At 37.8% G+C, this 22,042-nt stretch overlaps 1 protein-coding gene across 7 annotated transcripts in view; it reads right to left on the bottom strand.

The window, feature by feature from the left end:
• Positions 1-22,042, bottom strand: part of LOC126361237 (putative epidermal cell surface receptor) — a 402,667-nt gene that overhangs the window by 43,005 nt on the left and 337,620 nt on the right. For all 7 annotated transcript variants that reach the window (XM_050007773.1, XM_050007777.1, XM_050007776.1 and 4 more), the window contains 5 exons: positions 21,777-21,833; positions 14,289-14,412; positions 5,708-5,898; positions 4,735-4,883; positions 527-695 (listed from right to left, as the gene is read on the bottom strand). In XM_050007773.1, the coding sequence (XP_049863730.1) occupies positions 527-695; positions 4,735-4,883; positions 5,708-5,898; positions 14,289-14,412; positions 21,777-21,833 (690 nt within the window). The remainder of the gene's footprint in view (positions 1-526; positions 696-4,734; positions 4,884-5,707; positions 5,899-14,288; positions 14,413-21,776; positions 21,834-22,042) is intronic.

The following is a 22,042-nucleotide window of genomic DNA, read 5'->3' as shown; positions in this document are numbered from 1 at the left end:
TACTAGGTTCATTTACAGATGAATGAGAGAGACTTCCCCTCCATTATTTCTCTCATTGTACTTAACTATAATGTCTTAAATGCAGTACTGGTCTTATAGATGTCACATTAAAGACATATAGGTCTGACTACATGAAAATGATTTTCTGGCAGGTAATACTCCTCTTAAGTGTTTTGAAATTTTTATAGTAATCAGCTGTCAGTATCTCAACATTGGCATTTTTCCAGAATACACAGAATATTAAAAAAATCTTTGAAGTACAATATTATGTTTAAAATTGTCTTTGTGGGCAAGTTAGTGCAAGGTATTTACTCTTCTATGAAATCATCATCTCACAGTAGACATTTTGCATTCCTGCAGGAATTTTATAATTTTTATATCAGATAACTACCATCATAAAATACAGACTACTAATTTTTAAAATAAGCCATCCAGCATTTTTAAATGTACAATAATAGTTATAACAACAGAAAATTTATTTTAGTAAATCAGTTCTAAAAATTTACATGATTGTGGTTTTACATACCATGGAGCACTGTTGTTGACACAAGTAGTCCTTCTCTTGCTTGCAGTTCTGTGGTCTGACCATGAAAGGGTATGAAAAATATAGCAATTTCATATTGTGAGCTTGGTCGCAGATTCTCCAGGCGATATTTTGTTACTGAACGGTGTATGAGTGGCGTTGCTGTGTACACCTTTGTCAATAAATATTAATTTCGTTACTACATTGTTCTTTACAGTACACAAAATTGTGATTTAAGGAGATGAAAGGTGATCTTGTAGTAAGGAAAAGCATGATAAATTCACAGATTATAAGCAAGAAAACATACTTAAGGATCAGCAAACACTGGGCAGAATATAGCTGAAGCAGAAAACGTACAACTACCAAATTTGCCATTCTTGTGTGGAAAGACTAAAAGTAATGGTTTACAAAGAGGCAAAGAAGAACTGAGTTGTAACAGGGTTCATCTCTTTTGCTAAATGAGGATCTTTTGATAGCAAAAGGTAGCATTTGTGTCACTTTTATTCTAGGTGTACATTTGCAGAACCTAGTAAGATGAAATTCTGTGATTTTGTTGTGAGTATGGAGGTGCACTGTTCAGAAGACAAAAGTTATGCACCCCCTCTCTTTGTCCTGTTGGCAGGAAACTTTGTAGCTTATCAGTTTTCAAGAAAATATTATTTAAATTTTCAAGTGTTTTAGGCTTCATTATAACATTTGCATTAGCATGAAAGAGTACTGTTTCTATTTTTTGGGTATATGATGGAAGATCATGTATAACAAGAACAAGAGTGAACCAATGTCAATCCCTGTCGTATGGCTGGAGTGATTGTTCCTCATTCTGAAGATGCTTTTTCATTGCGTATAATCAACAAGTTTCTTAATGCAACACTCTGTATCCTCTTAGATAGAAATCAGTTACTAGAAAGATTTCTGATAGCATAATATTTGAGCTTATCTAGGAGCAGTGGCGGATACAGAAAAACCTCAAGGAGGGGGCCCTAAAGACATCTTGAGCTACCTTTACTTTTACCGTAATAAAAAACAATCAAGTCACATGCAAAGTTTAAGAAAGTTTTATTTAAACTGATTATACATACATTCCTGGAAATGGAAAAAAGAACACATTGACACCGGTGTGTCAGACCCACCATACTTGCTCCGGACACTGCGAGAGGGCTGTACAAGCAATGATCACACGCACGGCACAGCAGACACATCAGGAACCGCGGTGTTGGCCGTCGAATGGCGCTAGCTGCGCAGCATTTGTGCACCGCCGCCGTCAGTGTCAGCCAGTTTGCCGTGGCATACGGAGCTCCATCGCAGTCTTTAACACTAGTAGCATGCCGCGACAGTGTGGAAGTGAACCGTATGTGCAGTTGACGGACTTTGAGCGAGGGCGTATAGTGGGCATGCGGGAGGCCGGGTGGACGTACTGCCGAATTGCTCAACACGTGGGGCATGAGGTCTCCACAGTACATCGATGTTGTCGCCAGTGGTCGGCGGAAGGTGCAGGTTCCCGTCGACCTGGGACCGGACCGCAGTGACGCACGGATGCACGCCAAGACCGTAGGATCCTACGCAGTGCCGTAGGGGACTGCACCGCCACTTCCCAGCAAATTAGGGACACTGTTGCTCCGGGGGTATCGGCGAGGACCATTCGCAACCGTCTCCATGAAGCTGGACTACGGTCCCGCACACCGTTAGGCCGTCTTCCGCTCACGCCCCAACATCGTGCAGTCCGCCTCCAGTGGTGTCGCGACAGGCGTGAATGGAGGGACGAATGGAGACGTGTTGTCTTCAGCGATGAGAGTCGCTTCTGCCTTGGTGCCAATGATGGTCATATGCGTGTTTGGCGCCGTGCAGGTGAGCGCCACAATCAGGACTGCATACGACCGAGGCACACAGGGCCAACACCCGGCATCATGGTGTGGGGAGCGATCTCCTACACTGGCCGTACACCTCTGGTGATCGTCGAGGGGACACTGAATAGTGCACAGTACATCCAAACCGTCATCGAACCCATCGTTCTACCATTCCTAGACCGGCAAGGGAACTTGCTGTTCCAACGGGACAATGCACGTCCGCATGTATCCCGTGCCACCCAACGTGCTCTAGAAGGTGTAAGTCAACTACCCTGGCCAGCAAGATCTCCGGATCTGTCCCCCATTGAGCATGTTTGGGACTGGATGAAGCATCGTCTCACGCGGTCTGCACGTCCAGCACGAACGCTGGTCCAACTGAGGTGCCAGGTGGAAATGGCATGGCAAGCCGTTCCACAGGACTACATCCAGCATCTCTACGATCGTCTCCATGGGAGAGTAGCAGCCTGCATTGCTGCGAAAGGTGGATATACACTGTACTAGTGCCGACATTGTGCATGCTATGTTGCCTGTGTCTATGTGCCTGTTGTTCTGCCAGTGTGATCATGTGATGTATCTGACCCCAGGAATGTGTCAATAAAGTTTCCCCTTCCTGGGACAATGAATTCACGGTGTTCTTATTTCAATTTCCAGGAGTGTATATACAAGACAATGCCACCTTATGACACATTATTAGTAAAAATATTGTTACAAGTCTTGTAACAATATTTTTACTGAGAAATTACTATGAATTACTATTATTAATACTTCATAATCAACTGATCACTCTCACTCTTGACTAATCTCCACACTTGCACTTGCTACAACTAGAACTTTTTACTTATTCATTCTTCAGTCTCAATATTTCTGTTTCTGAATATGAACTAGCTTCCTACTTGGTGAATAGTCCATATTTATAATGCTACATATTGAAGGTTCACTGTACAAGAAAACAGTAGAATATTCACAACTTTCCTCAAACAAATGCCAGACAGAATAACAACTACTCAATTCAGTTGAGTCGACTGACAAGTAGCATGCGGGCTGACTGCCAGGGCAGCATGGGTGGCAATGCGCTCAGCCCCATAGGGCTGGGAATGTGGGGGCGGGGGAGGGGGGGTTGCTTGCTGCACATTCCTCATGTCCCCCACATGTACCTGCCACTGTCTAGGAGTCAAATGCTTTTGGCAAGTCACAGATAATACCAGTTGACAATATTTTGTCATTTAAATTTTGCATAATATGATTTATGAATCCACAAATAATATGTGCTTTGGAGAGTCAATTTTTAAGTTTAAATTGAGATTGACTAAGTATCATATTTTGATAGAGGGTGAGTCATGGCTCCTGTACCACATTGTTTTCCAGTATCTTTGAGAAGAAGTACGTCATCAAACTGAACAGTAATTATTAATATCTTGCTTACTGTTTTCCTTGTAAAGGGTCTTGACAGTAGCATATTTCAGTACCGTACGTCTGGAATTATTCCTGTGATAGTAATGTTTACACTGCTTAAATGTAAAGAATAGGATTTTAATACTTTACTTAAGATATCGTTAACTCTTATCATGTTTTTTGTTTGGGTGGAATTAATGACATTCTTAAGTTTCTTTAGCACAGCATTGGTAAATGTAATTTGACTGTATGCATCAGACATTGCTTCTTGTGTATTCTATTGCTGTATCCCTAGAATAGTCCATGTCAATCTTCTGAACTACTTCAAAGGAAGTGGTTATTAAATATATGGGCTACCTAATTGCTATCAATAATTGTTTGGCTGTTCTCTTTAATAACCAAGATCTCATTTTCTTTAACTGAATTCTCAGTTAACCACAGACAGTACAGACTTCTAATTGTTGATCTAAGCAGGAACTACTGCTATGAATATATTTGAACTTGATTTTATTTTTTACATGCATGAAAACTCCTCTTTTGTTCATATTTTCTCAACAGAAATTGGCTGCTAATATATGGTCTTCTATGTTTAACATATGAATTACATGGTGCTCAGACAGATGTAATACATCAACTTAATTTTGATACTCTACAAGTTTGTTAACCTGGTTTTTTAATCCTTTAACACTCTGATACATAATAGCAATGTTATTCAAACAAGTTACTTGTGTGTGACACTTTGTTTATCTAAATTGCTTTTAAAGTAGTGCATCTGAGTATGGTATTTAACCTAAAAAAGGTTAGCTCTCACACTAAATTATAGCCAAGACAGGCATATGTAACTATATTTATTTAGACTCACATTTGAGGCCTAAACATTTAGTTTTAAATTATCAGTATTTACATGATTGCAGATACATGAGTTAATACTCAGTTGTGTGAAAAATAACTAAATTATTATGATAAAATGCTTACCTTATCATTAACTTCTTTGTACCTCAACTGAATACCATCTATGAACTGTGCTTCTTCTTCAGAAAATCTGCGCCAGCTGAGATCGACCCATGTAGCATTAAGTTCAACTACAGCAAGAGCAGGATCTATCTCTATTATAGGTGGTAACGCTGAAATAGAAATACTGATGAGCCTTCCAAACTTCATGCAAATTTCACCATGCATCACTAACACATCAGGTAATATGAACAAGGAGATATCTATCTGGCAAGATAAAGTTAAATGCATGTTGTCTTGAATGTATTTCTTTTTATTATACATTATAATTTGTCCTGAATAAGTGCAAATATAATAAGTAACAAATTCAGAAAGATACACATTAACAGACCATATTAATTCACGTTAATGTCTGAATGCTGGGTGTGGAATGAGTTCACTATTATGCAGCATTTTTGCATTATTTCCCTAACTGCTTATAATACTCTTATACAAATCATAGATAGTACATCTGTTAAATTTAGTTTACTCATTTTGAGCTGCAAGGGATGATCTGTAAAAATAGATTAGAGAACGTAAACTTCTTTGCCAAGATTGTTAATAATAACGTTTATTCTCAATGACCAATTTCAGTAATCAGTGTTACCATTTTCACATCTTGATAGATAGGTTATTGCATATTTCTTAAAATACCAGTAAAAATACCCTTTCTGATTAATTGGTAGGTAGATCTGTTATGTACCTTCCAATTAATGAGAACGAGTATTTTTACTGCTATTTTAAGAAATATGCAATAACCTGTCAATGGATATCTGAAGATGGTAACACTGATTATTGAAACAGGTTATCAAGAATAAAGGTTATTATTAGCATCTTGGCAATGAAGTTTATCTTCTCTAATCTACAACTGCACAAACTCACACAGTTAAACCAAACAACTTACAATTATACTCAAATCATCAATTAATCATGAAACTGAAAGCAATATGGAATTTACCTGGAGGTGTTCTGACTGAAATTACTGGACTGCGGGGAGCATTCTGGATGTCTCTCATCATGACTGAAATCTGTATTTGGTACTCAGTGTCAGGTTGAAGCTCTCCAAGTACAAATTCCAGTTGTGGTGTGGCTATGATGTCATCAGGTGGTGCCAAGATCTGTTGTTCCCATGAGGACACATCATCATTCCTGAAAAAATTTTAATCTCAGTCTACAGTTAGGCAAAAAGAAATTTACTTTTAATTAAAAGTCAGAAAACTGCTACATATACATCTTCACATGACAATGAACACTTATCTTGGGTTTTAGGCTCTGAAAGGTGAAGCTCATGATATGAAGACTTGTACCTATAGAATGAACAATTATGGCAATAGCCAACAGTTACAACTATCAAAGGGTAGACAAAAACTGCAATAAAATAGGCAAATGCATGTTCACCCAGAAATTAGAAGTTATGAAAAAAGCATGAAAACCATTACAATGGAATTTCGTGGTAATATGTCCCACCAAACAGAGAAATGTTTAAGAAAATCCAATATTAGAAGTGGTTTCCAAGTTGACAATACACTAAAACTTCATGTAGAACATAGATTGAGAAGCATGCATGACAAATTTGATGGCTCTGGGATATATAAGATTGACTACAATAATTGTGATAAGTACTGTATCTGCCAAACCAGTCACTCTTTTAATGTAAAGGTTAAGCAGTATTTATGGCCACGTAACAAAACTGTCCTGGGGTTGAATTTAGTAGAAACTGACCTTACTACAGGGAACTCTGAGAATATTATGTGTATTCTCCACAGAGTGCCAAAAGGTGTGGGACACAGCACATTGGGATTACTCCATTTGTTATGATTTCAACTCTTGATAGTTAATTTTTTTTATTCCTTAACTTATATTGGAGTTTTTATACACTTTTAATTGGTATACATCTGGTAGGTGCTTGGACAGTTAAAAATCCTTTGTCCCCCCTTAGATATAATATTCAGGGTATTACTGTGTGCTGATTCTTGTAACGTACATATGTAGTTTCCATGAGAGCTTTGCTAAATGAAATACAATTCATATTACAAATTTCTAGTGAGCTAATCTGCATCTTTAAATAAATTAACATACACCATTATAAAGACTAGCATTCCAGCTTTTAAGTAACATATTTAAGTTTTCATAAAACTAATTAGCTCACAAAGTAATTAACAAGGGACTTCCATACCATTATAATTTGCCACTGAAAATTTTGCCTCTATGCTTGTTAGATTACTAAATTTGACATTTTACTTCTGCTGTTTTATTTTTATGAACAAGATGACATACTTCACTCTTTGATTAGGTCATTAATTAAGGTTGTGCATAATTTATTTTTTCAAATGACTACGGGAAGCATAAATGAGGAAAGGCACCCATTCAACTGTAGCTGGGTGTTGCACGTCTCACTGAAACACATGAAAACACACATGAAGTACTATTTTATCACTTTTTGTATATGGGGGCCCCAAGCACTGAAAAAAGAGCAGTAAAAAAACTTGGAATGGCTCTGTACTGTTACTGTTTCTGTGTGCCACACATCAATCAGCTTCATGCGAACTGTTGCTTTTCCTCGTTTTTGTTTACTGAGTCTCTGCCAATGAATTGGCAGCACACTAGCAGCCTAAAAATTTCTGCATGTTGCGAAAGACCTAATACAGCCCACTTAGTCCTTATGGCCAATTCTCAGAAACTGACTTGTGGTGCTTCCCACATCTGTGTAATGTGTATAAAATTCAAATTTTAACAAATTAAAAGAAAGGAAAAACAGAAAGGACAAATCCCAAATGGTATGAAAGTTCCCAATTTTCTTTTGAAGAGTTTACTATCCATCTATCATGTCTTTAATACAATTTTTCCTAAGTGTATACTGTTTTTAAACAAAGTTACAATTTTCATTGAAATTGAAATTAACTGTTTCTCAGCTTTTTAACTATTTTGAATTTTTCTGAATAATTTGGATGAAGTTAACTGTTAAAGGTGGTTCAAACATGGGCATCAGGTGCTTTTATAGATTTCTTCCCTCAGAAGCAGAAGTGGTAAGGAGAAAACTAGGAGAAAATTTTGCAAGAATTTCCTAGACATGTTATAATGTTAGGTGGAGATTTTAATTTCCTGCTGTGGACTGGGAGATACAATTGTTTAAGATATGTATTAGAGGCAGAGAATCAGTTAAATTGTTGTAAGTGCTTTCTCCAAAATTACCAAGCCCAATCAGTCAGAGAACCTACTTATGAAGTTAACACTTAGACCTACTCGTTACTGACAGACCCAAACTTTTAGACTCATTGTAGAACGGAGAGACAGTGATCATAAGGCTGTTACAGCATCAATGTACATGGCAGTAAATAGGAATAAAAATAAAGGTAAGAACATCTTTCTACTCAGCAAGAATGACAAGAGACATCTTTCAGATTATCTAACAGAAGAACTCCAGTAGTGACAATGCTGAGCATCAGTGAACAAAGTGTAAGAGCATCCTGCAATATGCTTCAGGTGAGTATGTACTGCGAAAATTGAGAAGGATAGAAAAGACCAACTGTGGTTCAGCAACTGTGTTAGAAAGCTGCTATGAAAACAAAGAGAGCTTCACTATAAATTTAAACATAGTCAAAGCCTCAAAGAAAAACAAGAACTAAATGACACCAAAATTGGTGGTAAGGAGAGCCAAGCATGAAGCATTCAATGAATTACTAACAAAGAGATAGAGGGGCTGGCCAGTGCTTACCTCAGCTCAGTACAGCCGATAGAAACACAAAAAACAACCGAAAATTTGGCTTCCCTCTGACAACCATGCCTCCATCCTTGCTACCCTCCCTGCTTTCCTTTCCCTGTTGCTTCATAACCTGGGTTGTGAGTAACTAAATCCACCTTCCCTTCTTCCCTTTCTTCCCCCTCTCTCCTCCCTGATGAAGGAACATTTATTCCGAAAGCTAGGAACTTAAATTTTCGGTTGTTTTTTGTGTTTCTATCGGCTGTACTGAGCTGAGGTAAGTACTGGCCAGCCCCTCTATCTCTTTGTTAGTAATTGTTTCACATCTTTATATGAGATTTTCCATTAATTAGTTGCATTCAATGAATTCAAAAGTAAAATTCCATCAACTAGCTTGACAGAAAATCATAGGAAGTTTTCTCCTTATGATAAATCAGTAAATGGATTGAACACATCTGTCTTGACAGTCTGTGACCACAGTGACACTGAAACAGACTATGACACAGAAAAGGTTGAAATACTAAATTATTTTTGTCCAAAACTGTTCCACATGAAAAATCTCACTGTAGTTCCTTCTGTAAGTCATTGCACAATTGTGAGATTTAAAACTTTCCTGGTGTACATATTGCTCCACAAGATTTCGGGAGAACTGCCGGATGTTTGCAACTTCCTGCCACAATATTTCGGTGCAGAGACTTCTGGTCATCTTCAGGTGATACTGGCAAAAACTCCCTGACCTCTGGTATTTAAGGACCCCCCCCCCCCCGTCCGGCACATGCACGGTGGATTCACTTGGCGTTGCGCGTGCGCTACTTGAGCGCATTCGATTCTGTTGTGCCGCGCGCCCTCTGTGGTGAAACCTCACCGCATCAATAAGATGGCCAGAAGATTCTGCATCAAAATATTGTGTCAGGAAGTTGCAAACATCCGGCAGTTCACCTGAAATTTTGTGGAACAATATGTATGCTGGGAAAGTTATAAATCGCACATCAAGCATCTCTATGGGAAGGAACTGATGCAGTATATTTGAAGGGTTTGATAAATTACAGGAAAAAAGAGCAAGGCTACTAAGCTCTCTGATATTTTTATTAAGTTGCAGAGACAAGGATATTATTCCAAAATTTGCAAAAATTGTGCATTTTATTAATACCATTGCTGCAAATAACATCAAACGCAAAGCAAGTATGGCATTATTGAGAGAAAGGATTCGTTTCAGTCGGTGTGAACTGGATTCCATATCGAAGGACATGTATTATCTTCACTTAGAATTGGCAGCAAGACTGTCTACATTGTCTTGGGACTGGGTGCATGGTGCGACATGGGCCAAGCAAACTGGAGCTATGACAAAGCTACGACGAGGCAAATAGCGAAGTTGGACCAACTTTTGACACAGATGCTGCAGGAAGTTCCTACCCGATGACCCGTTATTAATTTGATGGGGAAACATAGATGATGCGACTATGTATGTGTTAGCAAGAGGTCTCAATTTTACTCCTACACCTGTTTCACCACTACTGCTGGACTTTGTCAGTTCCATCGAAGAAGCTGTGAGTCGTCTTGCTACAGATGAAGCTGAGGAAGTGTGCCAGGAATCTTGTCATGTGTTGACAAGAGCTACACTGCCAAAGAGCAACATCTCACCTATGGAGAGGGCAGCCCTCCGTAACTTGCGAGCAGACCCAGATACAGTGGTACTTAAATCAGACAAAGGTAATGCTACTGTTTTAATGCTCCGGGTGACTATATTCATAAGATTAATGTTTTATTAAGCGACTCAACATATCACAAAATAGGTAAGGATCCTACTACCTGAGTGGCGAGGAAAACAGCAGAACTTCTAATTAACAGTTCCTTACCAAAGAAGGTAATTAAGAAACTAAAACCAAATATTTCAGTTCCACCTAGGCTATATGGATTTCCGAAGATGCCCAAGGATAACGTGCCATTACGTCCAATTGTGTGTAATATTGGAGCAACCACTTACGACTTAGCAAAGTATTTGGCTTCTTTGCTGAGACCAATGGTAGGTAAGTGTTCACATCACATAAAGATGTCTAGTAATTTTATCAGCGAACTTAAGTTATTGCAGCTGAAAAGTCATAACTTGTTGGTCAGTTTTGGCGTAGTTGCACTTTTTACAAGTATACCTCTTGTGGACTCACTACATCTCATTAGCAGCAGGTTTGGAGCTGACATTACAGTTCTGTTTGAGCACATTCTCTCCTCTAGATATTTTTTATTTAACAAAGAGTTTTATGAGCAATCAGACGGTGTCACCTTGGGGGGTCCTTTATCTCCCCTGGTGGCCAATCTTTTTATGGAAGATTTTGAGGAGCGAGCACATGCCTAAGCTGCTTTTAAATCAACAGTATTTTGGCTATATGTTGATGATACTTTTATAGTTTGGCCTCATAGTTTGGATCATATGTGACAGTTCCTACAACATCTGAACTCCATACACAAAAATATAAAATCTACTATGGACTTAGAGATGGAGGCTTGCCTGCCATTTTTAGACATATTGGTGCAACGTAATAACAATGGCACACTTGGTAATTCGGTATACAGAAAGTCCGCTCGCACAGACCTTTACTTGCAAGCCGCTAGTTGCCACCATCCAGCGCAAACGATGGGTGTTTTAAAGACATTGATTCACCAAGCCCACGTTATATCTGACACCGATAGTTTGCAGATGGAACTGGAGCACCTTCAGACTGTATTTCTGAAGAATGGGTACTCATCCCAGCAAATGGAGAGAGCGTTGCAGACCTGTAAACGATGGAACAAAGAAGAGGAAGAGACTTTTAAAAAAGACTGCCTATTTACCATATATTGGTAACATTTAAGCTCAAATAGGAAGAATACTAAGAAAATATAAAGTGAAAGCAATCTTTCACCCTCCTGCAAAAATTTCGTCATTGTTGGGATCTGTCAAAGACGACTTAGAGCTGTGCAAGGCAGGTGTTTACAGGATTCGGTGTGAATGCGGCAAATCTTATATGGGCAAACAACACATACTGTGCAGGATTTCATTGTAGAACATCAGCGGCATACTCGCCTTCTTCAGCCTTTTAAGTCTGCCATCGCTAAACACTATATTTCAACTTCTCATGCCATGAATTATAATGAGACAAAAACTGTGGCCCTTACGTCTAACTTTTGGAGTTCTGTTGTTAATGAATCTGTGGAAATGCGGCTGTCTGACAATTAGTCTCTTATTAATTGTGATGGCAGTTACCAATTGAACTCGGCATGGAATCCAGTTGTCAAAAAACTTTGTGTCCTCTGTTGCTGGTGTAGGTCTGTGCTGAAACTGCAGGACACAGAGGGCATGCGGCGCAGCAGAATCTAATGTGCTCAAGTAGTGCACGCGCAACACCAAGTGAATCCACCATGCATGTGCCGGAGGGGCCTTAAATACCAGAGCTCATGGAATTTTTGTCAGTATCACCTGAAGATGGCCAGAAGAATGTGCACTAAAATATTGTGGCAGGAAGTTGCAAACATCCGGCAGTTTGCCCGAAATTTTGTGGAACATGGCACAATTGTCAAAATGGGATATCAAAATAAGTGACTATGAGGCAGAAAGGCAGCTGAAATCACTCAACAGGGGTAAGGCCATTGGATCTGATGGGATACCAATTCAGTCCTGCAGATAATATGTGAAAGAACTTTCCCCTCTTCAAGCAGGGGTGTAGATGAGCAGATTGTTCCTAATGATTGGGAAAAAGCACAAGTTATTCCCATTTTCAAGAAGGGTTGTCGGTCAGACACACAAAATTATAGACCTATATCTTTGACTTTGACCAGTGATTGAATTTTGAAACATGTTTTGTGCTTGTGTGTTATGACATTTCTGCAGACTGAAAGTCTCCTGTGTAAGAATCAACATGATCTCCAAAAACAATGATCACGTGAAACCTGCTTGCTCTCTTCAGCCTTGAGACCCAGAATGCAGTAGCTACAAGTGCCCATTTAGACCCTACATTACTTTGCTTGATAGAAGGGTTTCTACAAACAGAATAATGCATGTCATTCTGAATGGAGAGAAGTTTCAAGACATAAAAGTAACTTGCCCCAAGGGAATGTTATAGGACTATTAATTTTTTCAGTATATATAGATGATGTAGTAGGTAACATTGGAAGTTCCATGATGCATTTTGTGGAGGATGCTGTTGTATACAGTAAGTTGCATCAATAGAAAATTGTAGCAAAATGAAGGAAGACCTGCAGCAGATCAATGCTTGGTGTTGGGAATGACAATTGACCCTTATCATAAACAAATATAATGTATTGCAAATACGTAACTGGAAGACTTTTATTGCATAAGAGGTTATCTCAAAAGTTTGCATTCAAAGGCCATACAATCCATAATCAGTATGCCAATAAGGCAAAATTGCTGTGAGCATTGGAGTAATCATCCCATTTGATACCCATTTGGTAAAACATCATCTTCTGCTGTGTGAAGAAGTCCTTAACTGCCTGCTACACATACTCGTATAACAGGAATCTTTGATTCATTTTAAGGAACCCAAGGCCTGATAATCACATGGGGAAAGATCAGGACTATTAGGGTGGGTGCTCAAGTGTTTCCCAAATGTCCAAAATGGATGAGGCTAGCCTCCCAGATCAACTGGCATCTTGTTTCAAATCGCGACTAGCACGGAACTTTGTTCACCATTCTGAAATGGTGGTTTCAACAGACATGCTCTCCCATACACATTCTTCATTTTCTGATGGATGTTTATTAGTGTTTTTCCTTCAGCAGCCATGAAAGAATAACAGCATGTTGGTCCTTTTTGGATGCATTTGGTAATAATAACATCACTATAATTCACATTTACACAGTTACTGCAAACACATAGGAAAGACAAGAATGTCACACTAATCCCTTGCCTACACACTGTTTTGCATATATGCTGCATCAGTAGCCTCCAATGGAAACTTACACAATTTCAAAACAATCACTGGAAGCAGTTACTTCCATAAAATGTGTAGGGGTATGTGAACAGACTAATATGGAGTGGAATCACCACATAAAATTAATTGCAGGTAAGGCAGATGCCAGACAGATTCATTGGAAAAATCCCCAGGAAATATAGTCCACCAACAAAGAAAGTAGCTTACAAAAAATTCATTCAACCAATACTTGAATGCTGCTTATCAGTATCGAATCTGTCCAGGCAGGACTGATAGACGAAATAGGGAACATCCAAAGAAGAGTAGCATGTTTTGTAACGGGTTTATTTAATATGTGTGAAAGTGTCAAAGAGGTGCTCAGCCAACTCCATTAGTAGATGCTGCAAGGGAGGCATTATGCATCATGGTATGGTCTACTGTTGAAGTTCTGAAAGCTTGCTTTCCTAGAAGTATCAACCAATATAGTGCTTCATGCTGAGTATATCTTAGGGAAAGTGCATCAAGATAAAATTAAAGGGATTCATGCCCACACAGAGGCTTACCAGCAATTGTTATTCCTTGAATCAAACATGTCTGGATCAGGAAAAAGTGGATGTGACAGCAGTACACAAAGTACCCTCTACCACAATCGATAAGGTGGCTTACAGAGTGTAGGTGCAGGTGTATACCACTACTAATAGTTTATTAACGATTTAATGTAGCTCCTTTCTGTATGGGAACTATGACTGAGAAGTTAAAGAACTTTTCTTGGTTGCATTCTCCACACATCATAAATATTAAGGATATAATGATGTGCTATATTTTAAATGACTGTGTTTTTAATTTTACTGAATTGAAGTTCTTCTTTCAAAAACCTTTGGGAACATTAAAACACAGCAACAAAAAGAGAACAAGTATGAAGAGTGTCATATCAGCTTACCCTTTATCAGATGTATATCTTAATTCTATACGACCGTGTAAACCAACCAACACAGGAGGTACAGAAAACACAAGCCGGACTGATGTGGGATCCACAGCCTCCACGATATGGACTGTTATGTCACCTGTATGCAAGACAGAAACAGAACACTTACATGAGAATGATAAGTAGAATAGCAGTCATATATTAATATACATGTACGAGGGCCTGCTGAAAAGTAATACCTCTGAAATTTTTATTTTGTTGTCAATATTGGTTGAGGTATTATATATCATGCATATTACCCAGTTAATTTTCCCACTTCACTGACTCAAGCTGCAATCCTCTACCACTAGAAGGCTCTGAATTGTAATGTGTAACATAACTGTGTCAGTGCATGGAAAACAGTGTGCTGCAGTTGAGTTACTGACTGCAGAAAACTTCATCCACACATGGAGCACCATCTCCTTCAGCTTGACAATCTCAGACTACATACGAGCACTGTGACATCTGCAACAATCTGACATATTGTGTTCACCGTCATCAGTCATCGTCTATACTGTCCCAACTGGGCTCCATTGATTTTTATCTGTTTCCAAAACTTAGCGAACACCAGAAAAGATGGCGGCTAGTGACAAGAGTAAGTTGTGTCTTAAGTGCAATAAAGTAATAAAAACCACGGAAATATTCATGATCTGTGGATTATGGTGTAGAAAACAGTTTCACAGTGATTGGGTTGGTCTAAGCAACAGTAAAATACGTCTCGTGAGAACTTCGAAAGAGCGAATTAAGTTTTGTTGTGAAGCATGCGAGTCTGCTTTAGATGTTCAGCTGATGAAAGAGGTAGGAACTACAACGGATTGAGAAGCTGTACAATATTTAAGGGAAAGCGCGTCAAGTGCAGAAGTGAGTAATATTAATGAGACAAAAAGCTACAGCCACGTTGTAAAAAATAGTGTTTGTAATAATGGTAAAGGAGAAGTGGAAAAGTTAAATGAACGATTAAAAAGTCTTTGGCTAGTTGCTGATATACTGAGACGAGATATCACTAAACTTGAGAACGAAAACCGCGAGTTAAAAACATTGGTTGCGAGCAGTAAATGCCAAAAGAGCATAAACAACTTAAACAAACATTCCAGTGAAAGTAATGGTCAAAATTGCATAAAAAGGCCAAACTCAAATGCCAGTGAAAGCAACAGTCAAAACTGCGTAAATAGGCCTAACTCAAATGCCCTTCAAAGTGAAAACAATTCAAAAACTATTTTTCGTGTAATGACAAACAAAGTGACTAAAAAAGTGCCTTGCTCACAACGAAATACATGGAATAAACCTAATCTGGTGTGCACAAACAAGTTCAGTGTGTTATCAGAAAGCAGCAGCAACCCCATAAACATTGAAAGTGAACAAGCCACCCAACGTGAAGATAAAAACATTGTAAGGAGCTGCAAAAACATTGCCAACAGCCAGAAACAGCGAACAAAGAAACACAATGTGCTTTTTCTAGTGGACAGCCTTGGAAGAAAGCTAGCAAATATTCTACAGGATTGGAATACGGATCTTCGTGCAACTGGCATCGTAAAACCTGGCATGAGGACAGAAAATATTGTTGAAGGCATCTCAGAACACAAGAATACAACAAGGGACAGTGACTTTGTTGTTTGTGTGACTGGTGCAAATGATGTAACACATAATAAAGCCCAAAAGTGTATAACAGGTTTAAAAAATTTTTAGATTTAAGTAAGGTGGAAAACACTATTGTTGTGACAATACCTCATAGACATGACTTGATCTATAATTCATGTGTTAACAAAGAGATTCGTAAAACAAATATTAAAATCAAACAACTATGTTCCATTTATGCTAAATGTGATGTAGTGGATAGTAGTAGACTTGATAGAAATTTGCACACTGAACATGGTGAGCATCTAAATTACCATGGGAAAACATTTTTGTGTTAGGAGATAAACAAAGTTGTAAATGAAATACGAGCACGCAGCAGACTTGTCTTAAAAGACAGTCCCACAGAGCATGACTGTATACCTCCTTTTTTAGAGAAAACGACATTACAGACGAAGGAAAGTTAGAAACCACATTAAGTGGAAACTGCAGCAGTTTAATTCATTCAGATAATTGTGAAACCCTAGATCATGTAGCGAAAATAAGTGAATACAGAAGGTTGTGTGAAAGCAGAATACCATTGTGTAGCAGTGATAGTTTCCTACTCCTTCATATAAATGCACAATCTCTTAGGTGTAAAATCAATGAATTACAATACTGGCTCGATAAAATCAACTGCAGTGTTCTATGCATCAATGAACACTGGATGAAAGACACTGAAATAGACTTGTGTGTTCCTCTTGGATATTCGTTAGTTACAAGCTACTGCAGAAAAAGTATTACACATGGTGGGGTCTCAATATATGTCAAAAGTGACCTTGAATTGCATTACTCAGTTATAGACCTTAGTAGAGTATGCTTGGAAGCTACAATAGAAGTAGCCGGTGTGGTAATGCATGAACAGAAAACTGTAATTGTCTCAATCTATCAAATCCCAGGCTCTGATGAGATAGTATTTATAGAAAAAATTAATACTTTAATATTGTTGTTGTCAAAATATAAACAGCATAGAATTGTAATTGTAGGTGATATTAACATAGATATAAGGGCAAAGAGAAAGAATGTAATTCATATGATTAACACTCTGAAGTCATTAAACTATTACTGTCTCAATGAAAAACCCACTAGACTGAACGTATGCTTTGATAGCATAATTAGCAATGTACAAAGAGACTCCATACAATGTGATGTAATAGAATTAGGAATATCAGATCATACAGGGCTATGGCTTCAAATAGAAAAGTTAGCCTTCAGTTCTACAGAGAGAGAAGTGACATATAGAATTCTAGGTGAATCCAATGTAAACAAAATGATAAACCAGTTAAAAGAAATGGATTGGACTCATGCAATCGATAACAAGAAAAGGATTAATAAATGTTTTTTCAATTTTCCTGACAGAGATCAAGCATGTAATAGAAATGACATGCCCCTTGGTAACCAAAAGGTACCTGAGTAATATTACTCATAAGCAACAAAATACTAACAAATGGTACACCCCACAACTTAACAAACTCAGAATACTACTGATGATTATGAAAGACAAATCTCCTGACAGTGATAGGGACAAGGAAAATTACACTAAAATGAGAAACCTTTACAGATTAGAAATAAAAAATGCTAAGTGCTGTGAAAATGATGAATATATTTTAAATTCTAAAAATAAATGTAAAGCTGCCTGGACTGTCATTAAAAGGGAAATAAATAATACCAATAAAGAAAGAAGTGTCCCTATTGACTGCAATATTCTCAATGAATATTTTGTAAATAGCATCACCACTCCACCCATCAATTCTGCCTCTGATGCATAATCATTGCTCACTTGTGCAAAACAGACAAGAAGTGAGAAGTTCACTTGGACCCAAATCACATTAAATGATATTCATGTCAATAAACAAATTAAGTAATTCCAAAACAGAAGATTATTATGGACTCAGTAATCTCATCATTAAATGTATAGCAAAAGAAATTGAAATGCCACTTCTCTCACTATCAAACAGAGTACTTAATGAAGGAATATTCCCCAACTGTCTTAAGCTCACAGTTACATCGCCTGTGTATAAAAAAGGTGAAAGAAACCTCCCAAATAACTACAGACCCATTTCAATAGTACCAATCATATCCAAGTTAGTAGAAAATTGTGTGCATAAGCAGATATACAGGTGTTTTGAAACCAACAATATTTTTAATGAACAATAGTTTGGCTTCAGGTCACACCTAACAACTGTAAAAGCAGTAGAAGCTTTGGTAAGCAATGTTTATGAAGGGTATGAAAAAAGGGTATAATTGTCTGGAACACTTATTGGCCTAAGTAAAGCTTTTCACTTGGTGTCACATGACATACTCATCAAAAAGTTAAAATACTATGGCATTGAAGATGACACACTCCGACTATTCAGATCTTATCGAAGCAATAGGTTACAACTTGTATATGCAAATAGGCAGAGGTCAGAAATAATTCCTATAGAAAGAGGAATACCCCAAGGCTCTGTTCTTGGACCTTTTCTGTTCATTGTCTATGTTAATGACTTCTCGAAATACATACCATGTAAGAACATACTATATGCTGACGATATGACATTAATAAGTACAGGAGTGTTGTTGTTGTTGTGGTCTTCAGTCCTGAGACTGGTTTGATGCAGCTCTCCATGCTACTCTATCCTGTGCAAGCTTCTTCATCTCCCAGTACTTGCTGCAACCTACATCCTTCTGAATCTGCTTAGTGTATTCATCTCTTGGTCTCCCTCTACGATATTTACCCTCCACACTGCCCTCCAATGCTAAATTTGTGATCCCTTGATGTCTCAAAACATGTCCTACCAAACGGTCCCTTCTTTTTGTCACGTTGTGCCACAGACTCCTCTTCTCCCCAATTCTATTCAATACCTCCCCATTAGTTATGTGATCTACCCATCTAAGCTTCAGCATTCTTCTGTAGCACCACATTTCGGAAGCTTCTATTCTCTTCTTGTCCAAACTAGTTATCGTCCATGTTTCACTTCCATACAAGTCTACACTCCATACAAATACTTTCAGAAACGACTTCCTGACACTTAAATCTATACTCGATGTTAACAAATTTCTCTTCTTCAGAAATGCTTTCCTTGCCATTGCCAGTCTACATTTTATATCCTCTCTACTTCAACCATCATCAGATATTTTACTCCCTAAATAGCGAAACTCCTTTACTACTTTAAGTGTCTCATTTCCTAATCTAATTCCCTCAGCATCACCCGATTTAATTTGACTACATTCCATTATCCTCGTTTTGCTTTTGTTGATGTTCATCTTATATCCTCCTTTCAAGACACTGTCCATTCCGTTCAACTGCTCTTCCAAGTCCTTTGCTGTCTCTGACAGAATTACAATGTCATCGGCAAACCTCAAAGTTTTTATTTCTTCCCCGTGAATTTTAATACCTACTCCAAATTTTTCTTTTGTTTCCTTTACTGCTTGCTCAATATACAGATTGAATAACATCGGGGAGAGGCTACAACCCTGTCTCACTCCCTTCCCAACCACTGCTTCCCTTTCATGTCCCTCGACTCTTATAACTGCCATCTGGTTTCTGTACAAATTGTAAATAGCCTTTCGCTCCCTGTATTTTACCCCTGCCACCTTTAGAATTTGAAAGAGAGTATCCCAGTCAACATTGTCAAAAGCTTTCTCTAAGTCTACAAATGCTAGAAACGTAGGTTTGCCTTTTCTTAATCTTTCTTCTAAGATAAGTCGTAAGGTTAGTATTGCCTCACGTGTTCCAACATTTCTGCGGAATCCAAACTGATCTTCCGTAAGGTCCGCTTCTACCAGTTTTTCCATTCGTCTGTAAAGAATTCGTGTTAGTATTTTGCAGCTGTGACTTATTAAACTGATAGTCCGGTAATTTTCACATCTGTCAACACATGCTTTCTTTGGGATTGGAATTATTATATTCTTCTTGAAGTCTGAGGGTATTTGCTTAGAACTGGGTTTCCATCTGAGCTCTTGATATTCATACAAGTGGCTCTCTTTTCTCCAAAGGTCTCTTTAATTTTCCTGTAGGCAGTATCTATCTTACCCCTAGTGAGATAAGCCTCTACATCCTTACATTTGTCTTCTAGCCATCCCTGCTTAGCCATTTTGCACTTCCTGTCGATCTCATTTTTTAGACGTTTGTATTCCTTTTTGCCTGCTTCATTTACTGCATTTTTATATTTTCTCCTTTCATCAATTAAATTCAATATTTCTTCTGTTACCCACGGATTTCTATTAGCTCTCGTCTTTTTACCTACTTTATTTTCTGCTGCCTTCACTACTTCATCCCTCAGAGCTACCCATTCTTCTTCTACTGTATTTCTTTCCTCCATTCCTGTCAATTGTTCCCTTATGCTCTCCCTGAAACTCTCTTCAACCTCTGGTTCTTTCAGTTTATCCAGGTCCCATCTCCTTAAATTAGCACCTTTTTTAGTTTCTTCAGTTTTAATCTACAGTTCATAACCAATAGATTGTGGTCAGAGTCCACATCTGCCCCTGGAAATGTCTTACAATTTAAAACCTGATTCCTAAATCTCTGTCTTAGAGTGTACTGGACAAAAATAGAGAAATGATGCAAATGTCTAATTACTGGTGTCAGGCTAACCAGCTGTGCATAAATCAAACAAAAACAGAAGAAATAATATTTAATCTGAAAGTAACTAAAAATGAAAACAAAACAGTGAAATTACTTGAGCTAATCATAGACCAAAAGCTCTCATGGGAAGGACACACCAATTATCTATGTAGTAAACTAGCACGAGTACTTTTCTTATTGTATAAATTAAGAAACAGTGTGAGCAAGCAATTGCTACTCCACTCGTACTATGCTTTTCTTCATTCCCAACTGCAATATGGAATATTGCCTTGGGGTAACTCCCCAGGGGCTGAATGTATTTTCAGATGGCAGAAGAAAGCAATCAGGGGAATGGAGGGGTTAACACCCAGAGAGTCCTGCAGAAATTATTTTAAATCTCTTGGCGTAATGACAGTGCCAAGCATGTACATATATAACTGTCTCGTGTATGCCAGAGAAAATCTGAAAAAATTGAACATGAGATGTGATGTGAATGCACACAGTACAAGAACAGTCACCTGCTGGACTTGCCTTCCACAAGACTTGTTGTAGTCCATAATAACTATAAGTATTTAAGCATAAAATTTTTCAATAAGTTGCCATGCTCAGCTCGTACAGTACCACTAAATAAATATAAGAATACATTGCAAACCTGGCTAAAAAGCAACAAATTCTATAGAACTGAAGAATTCTTAGAAACTAATCATCAAAATATATGTTTTACCTAAGTTATGAAGAAAATGTTTTGATATTATATAAGCTAGTTATTTACTGTGATTCCTTTCTTATGGGTGTATTTAATTACTGTATAAAACATTGTTTTACATAATGCTGAAGAAAAGGTCTTTAGTTCCTTTTCTCCCCTTTCTGTAACTATTTGAATATCATACTGAAAGTAAAAACCTCTGTAAACTTTGACGAAGCCAATTGTATGAAAAATACTGAAAGGCTAATAAAAATATTCTATTCTACTCTAGACTTCACTTTGATAATAATGAAACATGGCAATAATAAGTGAGATTGTGCCTCTGTCAACAATGTCAAACATTCTACAGTGATGGTATCAAAGTTGGGACAAATGTGTTCAGCACCAGAGTGACTAAATTGAGAATAAATATGTATACATGAAGAACATAGCTGTAGAATATTAATAAAGTTTATTTTATTTACAAAGCCTTAAAAGTTTTCACAAAAAAATTCAGGACCATTACTTTTCAGCATGACCCCCTATTTTCTGTAGGGCAATTAATTAATGTGGAACAGGACTACAGTGAATAATTATGAAATGTCATTTTGAACATACTAACCTGTCTTCTGTGAGGGTAGTCTTGGAAACCCTGGTGGCAGGTTATCTATCCCAAATCCTGTAACAACCCATGAAGTTAATTGTATGAACTTTAAAGCCTGAGGTAGAATGTTTAGATGTGTGTAAAGTCCTAAGGGATCAAACTGCTGAAGTTACCAGTCCCTAGACTTACACACTAATTGAACTAACTACAGACATTACAAACAATATAAAAGTCAATTTACTTTGAGCTCTCATTTTAAGAAATAAGTGGTAAGATTTTTGTGG

The sequence above is a fragment of the Schistocerca gregaria genome, chromosome 1 (genome assembly GCF_023897955.1).
Source record: "Schistocerca gregaria isolate iqSchGreg1 chromosome 1, iqSchGreg1.2, whole genome shotgun sequence".
Lineage (NCBI taxonomy): Eukaryota > Metazoa > Arthropoda > Insecta > Orthoptera > Acrididae > Schistocerca > Schistocerca gregaria.
This window is presented reverse-complemented; position numbering and strand designations above follow the sequence as displayed.